The 16,922-nt window shown below is 37.9% G+C and overlaps 1 protein-coding gene and 1 pseudogene across 3 annotated transcripts in view; one reads left to right on the top strand and one right to left on the bottom strand.

Annotated features, from left to right (window-relative positions):
* Positions 1–16,922, bottom strand: part of Atad2b (ATPase family, AAA domain containing 2B) — a 187,919-nt gene that overhangs the window by 99,350 nt on the left and 71,647 nt on the right. For all 3 annotated transcript variants that reach the window (XM_004627459.2, XM_004627460.2, XM_023710917.1), the window contains 5 exons: positions 10,759–10,834; positions 8,767–8,865; positions 5,233–5,344; positions 2,687–2,802; positions 1,462–1,636 (listed from right to left, as the gene is read on the bottom strand). In XM_004627459.2, the coding sequence (XP_004627516.1) occupies positions 1,462–1,636; positions 2,687–2,802; positions 5,233–5,344; positions 8,767–8,865; positions 10,759–10,834 (578 nt within the window). The remainder of the gene's footprint in view (positions 1–1,461; positions 1,637–2,686; positions 2,803–5,232; positions 5,345–8,766; positions 8,866–10,758; positions 10,835–16,922) is intronic.
* On the top strand, positions 6,106–6,356 carry LOC101588431 (annotated as a pseudogene).

Here is a 16,922-nt window from a genome sequence, read left to right as displayed (position 1 = left end):
AACATTTTCAAAATTACTCTTGCCAGATGTAGTGATATGTCTATAATCCCAATACTCAGGAGGCTGAGGCAGAACTACTGTAAATTCAAGGCTAGCATGGACTATGTATTAAATTCAAAGCCAGCCTGAACTACAAAGGAAAGCCCTATCTCAAAAAACAAAAGTTACTGTTACATATAAATAGTATAAACAGCTTATACAACATTCACTTACCTCACTCTGCCTTTAAAACCATTTATTTCTACATTCTTTCAGCAACTTACTGACCACTTGCTACATTTTAAGCATCCCCTAAAAGTACACTTCTTAAAGGCTTGGTCACCAATGGTACTTAAGTTAGGAGAGAGAAACCTTGAAGGGATGAGCATTGTGGGAGGCCCTGAGGCATGGAGGCAAAGGCCCTTGAAAAGGACTCTAGGACCCTGGCATCTTTCTCTCTTCCCCCTTTGCCTCCTGGCTGAAGAGGTGAGTGGTTTTGTTCTGCCATGTGCTCTTACATGATGTGCTACCTCATCAAAGGCTCAAAGCAAAAGACATGATCAGTCATTGACTGTACCCTCCTAAACCATCAGCCAAAATAAACCTCATATCTTTATAATTTATGTATTTTGTTATAATAACAAAAATAGAGATTTCATAAAAATATACTGCTTTTTGAGTTTTTCTTCCATAGAAAGCAGCATCATTATGCAGTATCTTGGTTCTTAAGCTCAATTCTCTCCACAACCTGGGCACAAAGTAAACTGGAAGAGAATCAAATCAAACTGGCCCACAAGGTCAACACTGAAGCTAACCACTGAATTCAATTCTGTTCTCACTGTCCCACTCAGTTTGCAGGCAGAATCAAGGAAAGAATAAAGTTTGTGAACCAAGGGATCACTGTATTTTCTCAACTAGATTATAATGTAACAATTACACCTGGCAACTCAAAAGCACCTAACATGGTATTAATATATCTGGAAGACACCTCAACAATCATCATAAATATTCAAAATACTAGTAAAACTGCTATTAAATACACTCATCCTGCCATATCCATGAGTTCTGCATTCAGATGCAACTGAAGATTAAAAATGTTTGAGGAAAAACAACAGTATCGATACTGCATATACAAAGACTTTTCCCTCTTGCTTTCACTCCTTAAATAAAACAAAGCTATTTATATTGTATAGTTATTGTAAGTAATCCCACAAGAATTTAAAGCACACTAAAGGATATGCAGGCTCAATGCAAATACCACATTATGTTACATTGGAACTTGAGTATCTGCAAATTTTGTATCCTCAGGGGATCCCAAAATCAATCCCCTATGAACAATGAGGATGCTTATATCCCTAAAGCATAGAATTTGAGCTTTTTGATCCTAAATTTCATACAATCTATGCCTCCTCGTAAGCAGTAATTCCAGACAAAAATGCATTACTGTTCTAAGGATACTGTTGAATTAGTGATTCCTCTTACCTGATCAAACAGGAGCCTAAGTTGCCTTTCAGACTCACCAACCCACTTGCTCAAACAGTCTGCTCCTTTTCGCATAAAAAAAGCGACTTTTTTATCTCCTTGACTGCATTCGTTAGCTAATGCTCTGGCAACTAAGGTTTTACCAGTTCCAGGAGGGCCATAAAACAAACAACCCCTAGTGGAATAGAGTTAAAAAAATAGGAGAAAATAAATGTTATCACCAATGACAGCCAATTCAAAAGGACCTCCCTACCTCCATACAATTTTGGGTTAATATATGCTATAATTACTAGGTAATGATAAAGCTCTTTCCTATATATAAGTAAAGAATTCCACTGTGCTGAGACCTCAAAGCACCAACTTTGGTAGGTAAAACACAGTTAAAAATACAGAGCTATTGCACAAGATATCAAACTCTTTAATGTTTCCCTGTAACCCAGAAATTTCAAATCTTAAAATATGTATTATATGCTACCTCACAGGCTAAGGCAGGAAGATCGCTGGCACTGAGGAGTTTGAGGCCAGCTTGAGCAACACAGTGACCTCCAAGACACCCTGAACTACAATGAGATTTTGCTTAAAACAAAACAGGCCAAACTAGATGACTCTTTAACAAGATTTTCCATATACTTAAACACAAGGAAAGTAAGAATCAAATTTGAATAAAAATAACTCCTCAATGAGAGCATCCATCAGCTTAAATCTAACAATCTATGTTTTATATTTTCAGAATATCTTTATTCTGCCCAATTTTAACAATTTTTCAACACTAAATTCTCTTAATATAATCTAATAATTAGGCACGAGCTGATCATAAAAATACTGTAAATTGTCAGTCTTTCCCCTATTTCAAAAGTCCCCATTCACCATGTCAGAGAAACACACCAATAAAAAATTGTGTTTCCAACACTAAACAGTGTAGCATAAAACCAGATGCTATCAGAAGTCAAACTCAGAGCTACGCATGGTGGTGCTCATCTGTAATCCCAGGATGCAGGAGGCCAAGGCAGGAGGATTGCCTGGGCTACATAGTGAGTTTAGGGCCAGGCTGAATTGTATAGTGAGACCCTGTCTACCAAAAAAAAAAAAAAAAAATCCAAACTCAGGAAAATCCATTTGGGCATCCAGTTGTATATTCAGGGCCTGCATAAAGCATTTCTGTTTGTAGCTGATTCCTAAATTCTAAAATATAAATGTGTAGAACACATCTTAAGATATTACTTACCGTGGAGGCTGTATTTTAAATTTTTCAAAGATTTCTGGATACAACAGTGGGAATACTACCATCTCCTTTAGTGCATGAATATGATGGCTCAATCCACCTATGCTATCAAACCGTACCTTGGGAAAGGGGAAAAAAATGTTTACTAGAAAATAATGTTATGTTTTATAGAATTTTCTAAATGCATGAAACAGTTTTAGAATTCAGAAATACTTGCTTTCAACAGCAATTTTGGATGTAACTATACCCAAATAAGTGTTCAAAATTAATAAAATTCAAGTTTAGATTTTAGTTCAAATAAAGTACCTTTATTTAAATAAACAACTCAGGAACAAGCTTACTGTCCAGCCTAAAACCTTAATGAAGATCTACAGAATATGTTGTATCTATCTTCTCACAGTTTAAATGCCTTTCAAAATATATATTTCGTACAGGGGCAACATTATCCACCATGAGGCAAAACTTGGTTCAAGAGTAAGGCAAGAAAATATTAGCTATTACAATGATTTCTGGACCTCAAAGGCTCAATCTAACCCCTCAAAAATATTAATTCTCCTGCCATGCATGGCACTGCAAGCCTGTAATCCTGGTGCTCACGAGGCTCAGGCAAAGGACTGCCATGAGTTCAAGAATGGCTTGGGCAACACAATAAATTCAAGGCCAGCTTAAACTATATAGTGATATCCTGCCTCAAAAAATAAAACCAAAACTTAAAAAAAAAAAAAAAAACTTAGTGTTTAATATTTAAAAGAAATAATCAATTTCTAATTAGAGGAATTTTAGTTTTTCTCAATGGGACAACAATAAAAACACAGCTAGAATAACACTGATGTATCATAAGAACTGTTCTTTTCAACCCCAATAGCCTAAACAAGCTAAAAGATTTTTTTCTGTTACACTACTTCAAAATGTTTTACAATGAATACAGTATTATGACAGCAAAATCTTGAGTAAATTCCAAAATTTAAGTAAGGTTAATAAAAGAAACTAAATTATCGTGTACATGATGTCAAATTTTAAGCCATAAGTTATTTTAATTGACTGGAAAAGGTATCTAAACTTCAGAGATCCAAGAGAGTGAGATACTACTGATAAACCAAATAAGCAAAGAGTACAAGGTAAGGTCTGCTAAGAAAATGTAATAGTTTCTAGAGATTCTGGACATATTTAATGCTGAACATATTTAATACTCTGAAATTTCCTTAGAGCTTTATTAATAAAGCAAACATCTTAAGCTCTGAATTCAAAGTGGAGATTGTTAAAATTTCCTTTGTAAATAGACACATATTTGATGATTTCCTTTAAATCTTTCACATAAATATCAGTTAAATTATGTTGCATATACAAATGAATGGGGGGCTGCGAGACAGCTCAGTGGACTAAGCATCTGCTTAGGCAAACGCAGGGTCTGGGTTCAATCTCTGACACCACAAGCAGAGCCAGCCCTGCCCCTGGGCATGCTGGGCCTGACACCCTAGACAGGGAGTGGTGGCACATGCCTGTAATCCCACCACTGGGGCAGCTGAAAACAGGAGGATCACCATGAGTCCAAGCCATGAGCTCCACACTGCACAGTGAGACCCTACACCAAATACATTTAGAAAAAAGAAAAAAATGAATGGGAACAAGAAAAAATATCAAGTTTTTGGCTATGCAGTAATCTTGTTCCAAGCTAGCTGCCAAAACAAGATAATATTATTAACAGTGAGAAATAATCATGTCTTCTAAATCCTATAACTATTTTCATGCCAGGTTTTTTCCTTGGGTAGATTAGCATATTTTCCATCTTTTTATCAACAATCCACACCAAAATCCTAGTCCAGATATTTCTTTCTTAATGTCAAACCTAAACAACCAATTGCCTGTATGTTACTTCTTGTCATATGCCACCAATACCAATAGAATGTCCACAATTAAACAATCTTCTATTTCTTCTCTTATCAACTCTACTCAGATAATGAAGCTATCTGTTGTTATCATCCAGTTTATTCATTATCTCAATCTTTTTTTTTTTTTTTGCAGAACTGGGGATTGAACTCGGGCCCTTGCGCTTGCCAGGCAAGCACTTATTCTACAGAGATATCTCCTTGGCCCCCTCTATTCATTATCTACCTAGTCACTAAGCCAGAAACCTGAACAAAACCCTCAACTTTTTTCATTCTCCAAAACCAATTAACTCATTATATTTGAATTGAATCCTCAATTTCCCATATGTATTACTTCTTATCTCTGCCACCTTACTTTCTACTATGACAATCACTGTGATTACAGGCTACAAATAACAGCTAAGTCCATCTCTGTAATGCTAACCTTCCTTCCCTTAAATTCATTAACAACATCACAGCCAGAGTGATCTACCTAAAATGAAAATCTAATTATAAAACCAAGCAGTCTCATACCATATCCCATGCTGTATCATGGTTTATGGGACCCTCCCACTCACAGCCCTCAACCTAACTTCCTTAACTTATTATGTATACTTATAGAAACACGGAAAATCCTTAAAAAATAGAAAAAGGTACTTTTAGAAAAATATTTGCAAAACTTACTGATTTGTCAATGTTCATTGGGTCAACATCAGCCAAACTTGCACCCACTTTTACTCGTTCTCGGAGAATACCACCAGCTAAGTCTTCTGCTCTGAAGTTCACAGGCAAACATCTGGAATTTATAAGAGCTCAAATTAGTAGTGTTAAAGTTTCATCCTTTTAATGTTGAAATCTCTGACTTATTTTCATCTTTCTGCTTTTTCTCATAACCCAGAAAATAACATCAAAGAACTTCATATTCTAAACTACTTTTCCTGAATTCAACTGACCAAAATTATACTTACTATTAGATAAAGCAAACAACATTAAATGTTTGCCCAAAAGGTTCTAACTATTCCAATTTTTAAAAAATAATACAATTGATATCTCATATCAAACAGCTATCATACAGTACAATGCCAGCCTGGGTAATGGGTCTCTTAGCTGTGGCACATCACGGCAGATGGCATTGTGTTAGGGGCACGTGCAGGAAGGAGAGGTCACGTGAGCACAAAGGAAACTGACTGGTCTCACATGAGCTCTTTGAGTATGTGGCCACAGAGAGAGAAGACATCTGATCAAGCTGTGCCTCTTAAAGGCTCTACTCCTCACAATACTATGCCAAGGATCAAGCTTCCCACACAGGGATGGATCTTTGGGGGCCAAAGCACAACTGAACCATAGGCATTACCCAAAGAAAGATATCTCAGAGAATAGTACAATTAAAATAATGAAGTGTAGGATTTAGACAGTTAACTCTCTGCAGGTAATTGTGCAAAAGATAAAGCTTAATTCTCAAGATGTTGTGATCCCACCTCCCTGCGCCCGCCCGAGCTGACCGACCTCTGAACACCCGGCCTCCAGCAAACCACGCCACGCACCGACAGAGCGGACATGGGCACAGCTATGGTGGTTAGGCTGGGGCTGGGACTGTGGCTGCTGCTCCTGACACTGCTCCTACCCACGCAGATTTATTCAAACCAAACCGTTGCCATGCCACTTTCAGGTAACAACTCCCAGAACACCTCTACTATCCCAAATCCAACTAATGCCACCACGAAGGCAGACAGTGATACCCTACAGTCAACAGCCAGCCTTCTTGTGGTCTCAATTTCTCTTCTACATCTGTACTGTTAGAGACTCTGGCCAAGAAATGTCTCTACTTCCCCATCTTGTAAACCCAGTCCAAATGGTGATTACAAGTCCAGTGTGGCAAGGAAGAAACCTAATTCCACACCTTATTTTATTGATGCAGAAAATGCTGAGAATTCCAAATTTGATTCATTTCAAGGATGTGTGAAGGGGTTGACAGATGATGAATGCCAATATTAAATCTGCTGTATTTTTTTTGGTACAAGATGAAGAGAGAGAACCTCCAAGACTAACCATGATTTCCTCGATTATGGCTTAAGAAAAATGGATGCTTAAAACTCTACTTTGAAAACAAGAATAGATTTTATCTAGAAATAAAAATGGGATGTGGGGGGAAAAAAAAGATGTTGTGATCCAGAAGTTTCTCTTTTTTGTTACATAATAGAAATGAATTTCTCCAGTCATATAAACTGAAAGGACATAGTCACATAATATTTGAGCGTAAATTAAATTATAATAATGATGTTAATTTAGTATCTGTAAAATATAATGCAAACATCTATTTTTTAGATACCATGTCTTGTTTAAGATTTAGTTATTATAATAGGAAACACAATTGTACAAGTGAATACCGAAGTATGACATAAACAGCCTCAATACACTATTGTTTCACCAGGTATGGTGGAACACATCGGTAAACCTAGCCCTCAGGAGGTTGAGGCAGGAGGATACCAGAAGATCCAGGCCAGCCTGCATTATACAGTGAGACTCTGTTAAAAATAATAATAATAATAATAATAAAGCTTCAAGGTAAATGTAATTTCACTGAATTTTTCAAGTGCACCTCTCTGACCCAAAAATCATTAAGCTAATAACTAAGAAAAATAATTTTAAATATAATCAGTAATAAATTTTTATTTAAATTTATATTTAGCTAAGGTCTATGTCTATAATCCCAGCTACTCAGAAACTGAGGCTTGACTCAGTGGTAAACCACTAGCCTGCATATGCATAAGGCCCAGGATTCAATACCCACAATTGCCACTTAAAAAAAAAAAAAAATGCAATTCAGGAGGCTGAGACAGAATTCAGGGTTAGCCTGGGCAACACAGTGCAACAATGTAGAAATAAAAGAACTTAGATTATTCTCTTGCATAATCTTTCCATCATCCATAATGGATTGTTTTTAGTTTATAATCTACATCAATTCAAACCTGATATGAAGACCTGCTAACTAAACACTTTATATTTCTTTGTCTGACAAAATAAAGGAAACAATAACAAGGACTAGAAAAAAAAAATAATAAAAAAATAAACACTTCATATTTCTATAATAGATACATGAGGCCAAATTATAGGAATACTTTGCTAAATGTAGGCTAAGTTACTATAAATTAGCAAGAAATAACTCAAGTTTTTAAAAAAAAGAATTATTTTGACAGTTTGACCATTTATTAGACAAAAAACTCTGTGTGAAAATCTGTTGAGGTTTCAGTGAGCCATGTAGTATTTTAATCAATTCCCCTCATTAAGCAAAGAACACTCAAGGTAATCAACAACAAAAACAAAACAAAATCTTCTAAGAAAACTCCAATAGCTTCTGAGATAATTCTGTCAGAAATCCTATCTTGCAATAGGAAAAAGAAAAAAGTTTTGTGGGGAACAGATGCATTCATTATAAGCCAGCAAAATTAAGTGGAGGTGGATGTGAGGCAAAGTTTAGCTGGAAAGATGGACACTGGCACATAGAGTAGGATAGGCTCTTGCCCCCAGCTGCTTCCCTTTGCCTCTCCCACATTACTATGTGACCATGAGTACCTACAGACTAATTAATTTAGGTGACATTTCCCATGGTTACAGTTCCAATCCAAGAACTATAACGTAGAAACCAATCACTGCATTATTCAAGTCTGAAAATATGATGAACATCAACCTTAGGAAAAGTCTAATAATAAGTTAAGAAACTTGGGCCAGGCAAGGTGGTGCACACCTATAATCTCAGCACTAAGGAAGCTGAGGCAGGAGAATCGCTTTGAGCTTGAGGCCAGAATGGGCTACACAGTGAGTTCCAGGGCAACCTGGACTATACAAACCTTGTAACAAAAAGACAAAAAGAAAGGCCAGCCAAATAGCTTTGCACAAGGGCCGGCTAAATAGCTCAGCAGATTAAAGCTCCTGCAAGCAGGCACATGGGCCAAGGTTTCAATTCCTGGGCCTGCCATGCCAGCTCTGCCTCCAGGGCAAGCGGAGATGCAATGGAGACACTGGGCGTGGTGGTGCACCCCTGTAATCCCAGCACTTCGGGGGATGTAAACAGGAGAATGACTACAAGTCTGATCTAGTAGTAAGACCCTGAACACTCTGTAGACCCTTCCCTAAAATACAAAAAGAAAAAAGAACTTGTTTCCCGCAAAACTTTTTTATTTTTCCTCATATAGAAATAACATTTAAAAGTTTATTAACCTATTTCGTGCTCTTGCCATGCTCTTTGATTTCCTTCTTTCAAACCGTTCTTCATCAGAAGAAGTTGTGTCACTGCTATGAATGGCATGTTTCTTTCTCCTATGGAAAATGAGCAAAGTTAACAGCATAATAGCAAATGGGTCTTAAAAACATGTCTTCATTAACTCATTGTATCTCATTAGCATTATATCTTCAATTAGCTCAGGAGAACATTCAGTCAGCAAGCAAGTATTTATTAATTTTTCTGCCCTCGCAGGGACTGGGGTTCCATCCCTGGCTGGCTGCCAGCCCCACCCCCGGGCACGCCTATAATCCCAGCACTTGGGAAGCTGAGAACAGGAGAATCACTATGAGTCTGATCTATATAGTGAGACCCTGTAGACCCTGTACTAAATGCATAAAAAAAAAAAAAAAGATTTCTGCCCTCGAATATAAAAAAAATTCTGCATCCATGAAGTTTACAAACTATAAAGATAGCAAGTTCTTCAGAGAAAGGAATAAAAGAATAAAAGTACATAATTTTTCAAATAAGGTATAATTCAGAAAGGTATTCAAACAATAAATTTAATTTGCATCTAAATGTAAAGAGTAGGGCTGGCAGGGCCTAGGATATAGCTCAGCAGCACGAGCACCTGCCTGGCAAGTGCAAGGTCCCGAGTTTGATCCCCGGTACTGAAGGAAAAAAAAAAAAGAATAGTGCTGTCAAGATAACTCAGCAGACTAAGCACCTGCTTAGGCAAGTGCAAAGACTGTGGTTTGATCCCCACCACCACAGGCTGCGCCAGGTCCACCGCAAGGTGTGCTGAGCCTGCCATGGAGACCAGATATAGTGGTGCACACTCGTAATTCCAGCTCTGGGGAGGCTGAAAACAGGAGGATCACTATGAATCCAAGCTGTATAGTGAGACCCTATGCCAAATATATTAAGGAAAAAAAAAAAAGTAAAGAGTATCTATCACTGCTATAAATAACAGACTCCTAGAAGAGAAAGCCTTCCTGTTCCAAATAGAGAGAAATGAATGGTTCAGGCATTTTTTAAAAATTAAAGAAAATGATATACTTGTTTACAGGAATATAGACTCGCTTTGCATTTAAGATAGGCCTACCTTGTATGAATTTCTTATAAAATATACAAAATATTTGAATTTTAAAAAGTTATAGCACAGTGTGGTCAGACACATTTATAATTCAGACATTGAGACTGAGCAAAGAGGATCATGTGTTTAAGCCCACCATGAACTGCATAACAAATCTGGGCCAATCTATACTATATAGCAAGAATCTCTCCAGAGATTACATAAGTAAGTTCAAGGACAACCTGGGCTACATAGTGAGACCCTGTCTCAAAAAAAAAAAAAAAAAAAAAGAAGAGAGGCATTTCAACTCCTAGGTAATCTTTGCAATCACCCATAAACCTACTCATGTGAAAGACTGTTTGATAAACTCACCAGTACTGGGGGGAAAAAAATTAACACAAACATGTACATCTACTAGTACAAGAAAGGGCAATAAGGAAAAGGGGAGGGGAGGAGTGGGGAAGAGGAGGAAACCAGCAGTGTCAAAGAACTAACTAGTTAGGATAGTGCTGTATCGAGTGAGTAATGTCCAAGCTACTCAAGTGGCTGAGGCAAGAGGAGTACTTGAGCCCAGCACTAGAGGTCAGCCTGTACAACAATGTAAGATCAATCTGAAAAAAACTGAATTAGTGCTTAAAAAAAAAAAAATCACACCACAGATCTCCTCACTCATTTAGTCTCAGTAAGATACCAAAGAGATGTATGGCTATAACAAACATAATATTTAAAACAATTTTTTAAGACAAATAGAGAACCTAAAAAAGGTAAAAGTCACATATAGTATAATAACTATTAGCCTTTAATGGGGGGGGGGGGAGGATGGCAGGGGAGAAAAAAAAAAAACCACAATTCATCTCCTATTCTCTCATGTAAATGCGCAATACATTCCCTTCTTTCAAAGCAAAACAAAACATACCTGATATGGCTTCTTCTGGCTGGAGATCTGTGAATATCAAACAGTGTGTTGTCTCTCTTTTTTTGATGAGCTGGTACTAAAAGAAAAAAAGGATATGAATAGAAATTATAATAAATAGTGAGAAGCATTATTTTCTGAATAGGACCTAATCGTGTGAATTCAAAATTCTGCCTGAATGCATACATATAAAAAGTTTTCAGTTCATGAGTTAGAAATAAACATTGTAAATAAATGACACCTTAAATATCTGGGACTTTGAGTTAGACAAAGATTTCAAAGATACATCACTAAAAGCATAAGCCACTAAAAACTTTTTTTAAGAAAGGAGTAGTGGCCAGACGTGGTGGTGCATGCCTATAATCCTAGCACTCAAGAGGTTGAGGAGGGAGGATGGATGAGAGCTCAGGACCAGCCTGGGCTACAACATGAGTTCAATCCATTTTTGAACTGCAGAGGGAGATCCTGTCTCAAGGAAAAAAGAGAGAGCCAACAATCATTTCCTAAAAACACTAATTTTAATGACTATCCACACATGAAAGCACCTTCACAAGAGCCAAGGAAACCAGGTTGCAGATCACAGAACCTGGACACAACAAAAGAAAAGAAAATATGCATTTTGAAGGGGTAGACAGGTGGGTTTTAATTCACCCAGATTTGGAAGCACGAGTGGCAAACATTCAGGTCATAACTCAAGATACTGTTCATTCGTAAGTTAAAAGTAAAATTCCAGTCATAACCCAAGCTGTCCTCATCTACATGGTCTCCAATATAGACTTAAACGTTAGGGAGTTCTATAAGTAACATTACATCCACCTTTCCTAGATGGGTTAACTGAGAAATCCTGGGCCAATGTCTCTCCAAAGACACAGAGATTTGCCTTTATATAGGAGAGACTTTGATGACTGTAGAAGAGCTGGAACATTCAATTAACAACTTGAGTTACAACCAACCCCCAGGAACAAACTGAGTTTGTAAGTCAAGGGTCTACTGTATAGAACAACTATTCTTTAGGGTTTCCGGTACTGCCCAGGACAGTGACTGTGTGGGATTCAGCCATAAGACACATTCAAGAGGGTGCAAGCTACATATAGACATCCTAAGAGGTTTAAGCTCAGCCCAAGGACATAGGCATTCCACCCTCCAAGATGAGAAACCAGGGTCATGAGTGGCTTTCAGAGTGAGCTAGGTCTGAAAGTGCTGACTTGTAGTCCAACAGACTGCTTAACTCCACTCCTTAGTCACCCTACCACCTATACCCAACACAAAGCTCAGTAGTCTGTTTTTGTTTTCCCCACCTGCCAACATAATCAGGTATATGCCTCAGTCTGGACAGTTGCCACAGCTGAGGGAGTATAGACAGAGGGACCTTTGGACTAGGAAGCACATTACAAACCCACAGGACAGAAGGCCATGGCTTGGGATGCACACAGGGGCATGGAAACTGGGAGCATCTGGAATGAATACAGTCCTAGGAAGGATACCACTGAACAACCACATCTAACAAAAAGGCAGGACAGGACTCAGAACCACACCCACAAACCTAAATGTAGGAACAAAACAGGTTTTAGTAGTGACTCACTATCCCTGACTCATTTCTGGTGGATTTCAATACTTCAGATAGATGCTTAAAAGAAAGAACTCATTCAAAAACACAAATATATTGGGCCGGGGAGATAGTTCAGTGGAATAAATGCTTGCCTGGCAAGTGCAAGGTTTTGAGTTTGAACCCTGGTACCGCAAAAAAATAAATAAATAAACAAAATAAATAAATAAAAACACAGATATATCTTTGGACTCATTCTCTTACCACCACCCCCCAACTGGGTTTTTTGGAAATTTTTGTTTTGTTTTTTTTGAAGGGGGTTTGAGGAGGTTGTCTTTTAATTTTTAAACGCCTTTTTAATTTTTTTCTATTCTTTTGCTTTACTTTTTCATCTTTTTTTCTCATTATTTGTTATTTTATCTAATTCTATATATTTTTCTTTTTAACAGAATCCTTTCTCTTTTCTTCATATCTTTCTCTTATTTTTTTAATTTTACTTCTTTCATTTTCTCTATTAGAATTACTAAGATTACCATTAAGATTAATCCTTATTCGGCTGACTCTTGTTGGTGAATTCATTTTTTTTTTTAATATGTATTTGGTTGTTGCAGGGTCTCACTATGCAGCTCAGACTCATAGTAATCCTCCTGCTTTCAGCCTCCCCAGTGCTGGGATTACAGGTGTGCACCACCATGCCAGAACTCTGAACCGCTCAGCCTGCTCTGGGTGCGGGACTGGTGCGGAATGTGCTATCAGGCGCCTGTGCTTGCCTGAGCTTGCCTAAGCAAGTGCTTTAGTCTGCTGAGCTATCTTGCTGGCCCCTTTATTTCAATTGTTAATGGCTGCATAACTGATGTGTTTAATAACTGTCTCTGTCAATATTTTGGTTTGTCTTTGTGTTGGTATTATAATTATTGTTAAAGGTGGTACAGTGGTACCTTTCATTGGTTCTAGTGGCATATCAACAACCATTGCTTCTTTAACTCTATTACTGTTGCTGATCTCAGATTGCTATTAATTCGCTTTAATTATATACCTATATCTGGTTTATCTTTGTGTCATCAACAAAGATGCTTCTGGAGAACTGATTGTTAGGTCAATTATACTGTACCCTCCCCTTTTGAAAATAATGGAAGATTTAAATCTTGGGGTACAAGCAAAATCGTAGATGATCATATTCAGAGCACATCCCTGGAACACTGGAAAGCAGACACCAACTACAAAAGTGATTTCCTTGGCCAGGGAGATGGCTCAGTAGAATAAGGGCTTCCCTGGCAAGCGCAAGGGTCTGAGTTCAATCCCCGGTTCCGCCAAAAAACTAAAAAACAAAAGTTATCTCCTCAACAGCAAGAAGTCTTTATGAATGATGACCTACCATCCTCAGGACCAAGGCACATGTGCACACGCGCACGCGCACGCACACACACACACACACACACACACACGAACATAAGAAAACAAGGCAACAAAATGCCTCCAAAAACTTTTGATTTCCTTCCTATTGATGACCTATTAATCAGATTTAGGTATTGATACCCAAAGCTGAGCCAACAGGCACCAATGGAAGGGGGGGGATCAAAAGCTAAACAGCTTAATTAAACAAAAAGATAACAGAAAAAAAAAACAGATTAATAAGGTGTTTGCTTTAGGACTTATGTAGAGGATTCATAACCTAATTTTGAAAATTATACTTTCTTTTTATGAAACAGATAATGAGCTAAATGATCAATGAGCTTATAGGAAACACTAATAAAAAGCTAGCTGAGCTAAACAAAATGTCTTAAAAGTGGAATGACTACTTTAGCAAAGAATTGAAGGCCATGAAAACATACCAAACAGAAATACAGGAGACAAAATTTCCCTTAGTAGCATGAGCAACAGAAGTGACCAATATGAGGACAGTGTATCAGGACTACACTACAGTGCTGAAACAGATGATCACATACTCAGAGATACCTTAAAAAAAAGTTAAGAGAACACAGGGGACAGAGCCAACAACTGCTAGATGACTAGAATTAGTGAAAATCAGAAGAGAGCACAAATGACATTAAAAGAAAAAAAAAACTCCTTAAAGAAATAGCAGGAAACTTTGCAAATACGGGGAAAGAATGTTACAAGTGAGGCTTACAGACCACCACATAGCCACAACCAGAAAAGAGCCTCTCCAAGACATACCCCCGTCAAGATCCCAGTCAAAATCCTACAAGTGCAACATAAGGACATAATCTTAAAAGCGGTTAGAGAAAAGCAATAAATCACAAAGGTAAAACCACTGGAATTATAGCAGACTGCCTAACAAAAACTCTTAAGCGCCAGGACATCTTGAAGAGTTTCAAGCCCAAATAGAAAATAACTTTTTGCCAGGCATAGTAGCATGAACCTATAATCCTGGCATTCCACAGGCTGAGGGAGAAAGATCACTTCAAGTTTAAGATTAGCCTGGGCAACACGGCACAGACCTTGCATCTCAAGAAATAAATTTACAATTTATTTTTAATTTTTAAAAACTAACCTTCATCAAAGAACTAATATAATCTACCAACTATCTTCAAAATTGATGGAAAATATAGTCTTTTGATGACAAACACCACCATAAGATATTCATTACCAAATCAGCATTCCAAAAAATTCTTGCTGGGCATGACTGTACATGGCTGTAATCCCAGCACTTAAGAGGCTAAAGCAGAAGGATTACCATGAGTTTGAGGCCAGCCTGAGCTACACAGTGCGTTCAAGACCAGCCTAAACTACGTAGAAGACCCTGTCTTTAAAAAAAAAAAAGCGGGGGGGGGGGGGCTGGCCAGATAGCTCTGCAGCCTAAAGTGCCTGCTTAGGCAAAGCCCAATGGCCAAGGTTCGATCCTTGGCATGCTGTGCCAGCCCTGCACCTGGGGTACATTGAAACACTGATTGATTACAGGGGCTGCACCCTGGTAATCCCAGCACTTGGGAGGCTGAAAACAAGATAATCACTATGAGTCCAATCTACATAGTGAGACCCTGTAGTCCCTGTACTAAATATATTAAAAAAAAAAAAAAAAAGATAAAAGCGGAGGGTGGGGGGATTTCCCAAGTATATCCTACAAAGAGAAAGTGAGGCCAACAGTCCCTAACAGTTTAACAGAGTTAAATATACCAGGCAGGGTAAGTACTTAAGCAAAAGGGAATTAAAACAAGAATCAGGAGCAGGAAAATAATGTAATGACAAAAATACATAAATCCAGTTCAGTAACAATTCTCAATATGAATGATCTCAATTTCCAAATCAAAATACACAGAATGACAAATTGGATCAAAAAGCAAAATCCAATGTCATGCTGTATGTAAGAAACAGTTCAAAAAAAAATTAAAACTCAATGGATGGAAAGGAATATTCCATTAAACAGGAACCCCAAAATACGAGTAGCTATGCTACTTTCAAACAAAGTGGACTTCAAGCCAAAACTGAGCACAAGAGGGAAAGAAGGTCATTTACATATTTGTTAGGGAAACAATTCTATAACAAGATATAACATTATAAATATATATGCACTGAACACTGGTTGCAAACAACTTCATAAAACATTACTAAACATAAAAGTTCAAATAAATATCAACACAACTACAATGGGAGCCTCAATACTCCACAATAACAAATAAAGTGACCAGATAAAAAAAAAATCAACAAAGAAAAATGAAAATGAACCAAATCTTCACACAAATGGGACTTAACAGATATCTACAGAGTATTCCATCCTACAAGAGAGGGAGTACACATTCTTCTCAGCGTACATAGAACTTTCTCCAAAATGACCATGTACTAGCCCATAAATCATGCTTTATAACGGCAGAATTCATAATAGCTGAATCTTGCATGTGCCTAATATGTCCATCAACTGATGAATGAAAAAGAAATCATAGTATTCATATACAATGAATATTACCTTGCCATAAAGGATGAGTTATTTGAAAATGAATACACCTTGAGATGATAATTTTAAATAAAACAAATCAGACATGAAAACAAATAGTGTATCATTTTTCTTATATGAGAAATCCGAAATATAAATAATCTTTTATTTAATTGGCACAGGGTCTCAACTACACAGCTCAGACTCATAGTGGTCCTCCAGCATCAGCCTCCCCAGCACTGGGATTACAGGTGTGCATTCTTATATTAAGAATGATAAACTGCAAGCCACTGGTTTTAGTGGCCAGCATGGCATGGCTGGGTTTCCACAGCTGGCATGGCATATGGTACCACCAGGTCCTTATGCTTGCCAGGCAGGCACTTAGACCGCCAAGCTATGTCCCCAGCCCCCAAAGTACAAAGAATAAAATAAAATACAGAATATAGGAAGCCAGGCATGGTGGTACACACCTAAAATCCAAACACTCAGTAGGCTGAGGCATGAGGATCGTTGGGAGTTCAAGACCAGTCTGCAGGCTGGGTTATAGCCCAGGGGCGTAAGCGCCCGCCTGGCAAGAACAAGCTCCCAAGTTCGAACCCCAGTACAAAAAAAAAAGTCGAAGTGTTGGGGCTGGAGAGATGGCTCAGTGGTCTAAAGCACCTACTTGAAACAAGCTTGGCAAAGCACAGGGACCGTGGTTCGATCCCCAGCACCACATGCCAGCCAGCCCCG

Source organism: Octodon degus, unplaced genomic scaffold, assembly GCF_000260255.1.
Source record: "Octodon degus isolate 3935 unplaced genomic scaffold, OctDeg1.0 scaffold00019, whole genome shotgun sequence".
NCBI lineage: Eukaryota > Metazoa > Chordata > Mammalia > Rodentia > Octodontidae > Octodon > Octodon degus.
The sequence above is the reverse complement of the archived record's forward strand: the minus strand, read 5'-3'. Positions and strand labels throughout refer to the sequence as shown.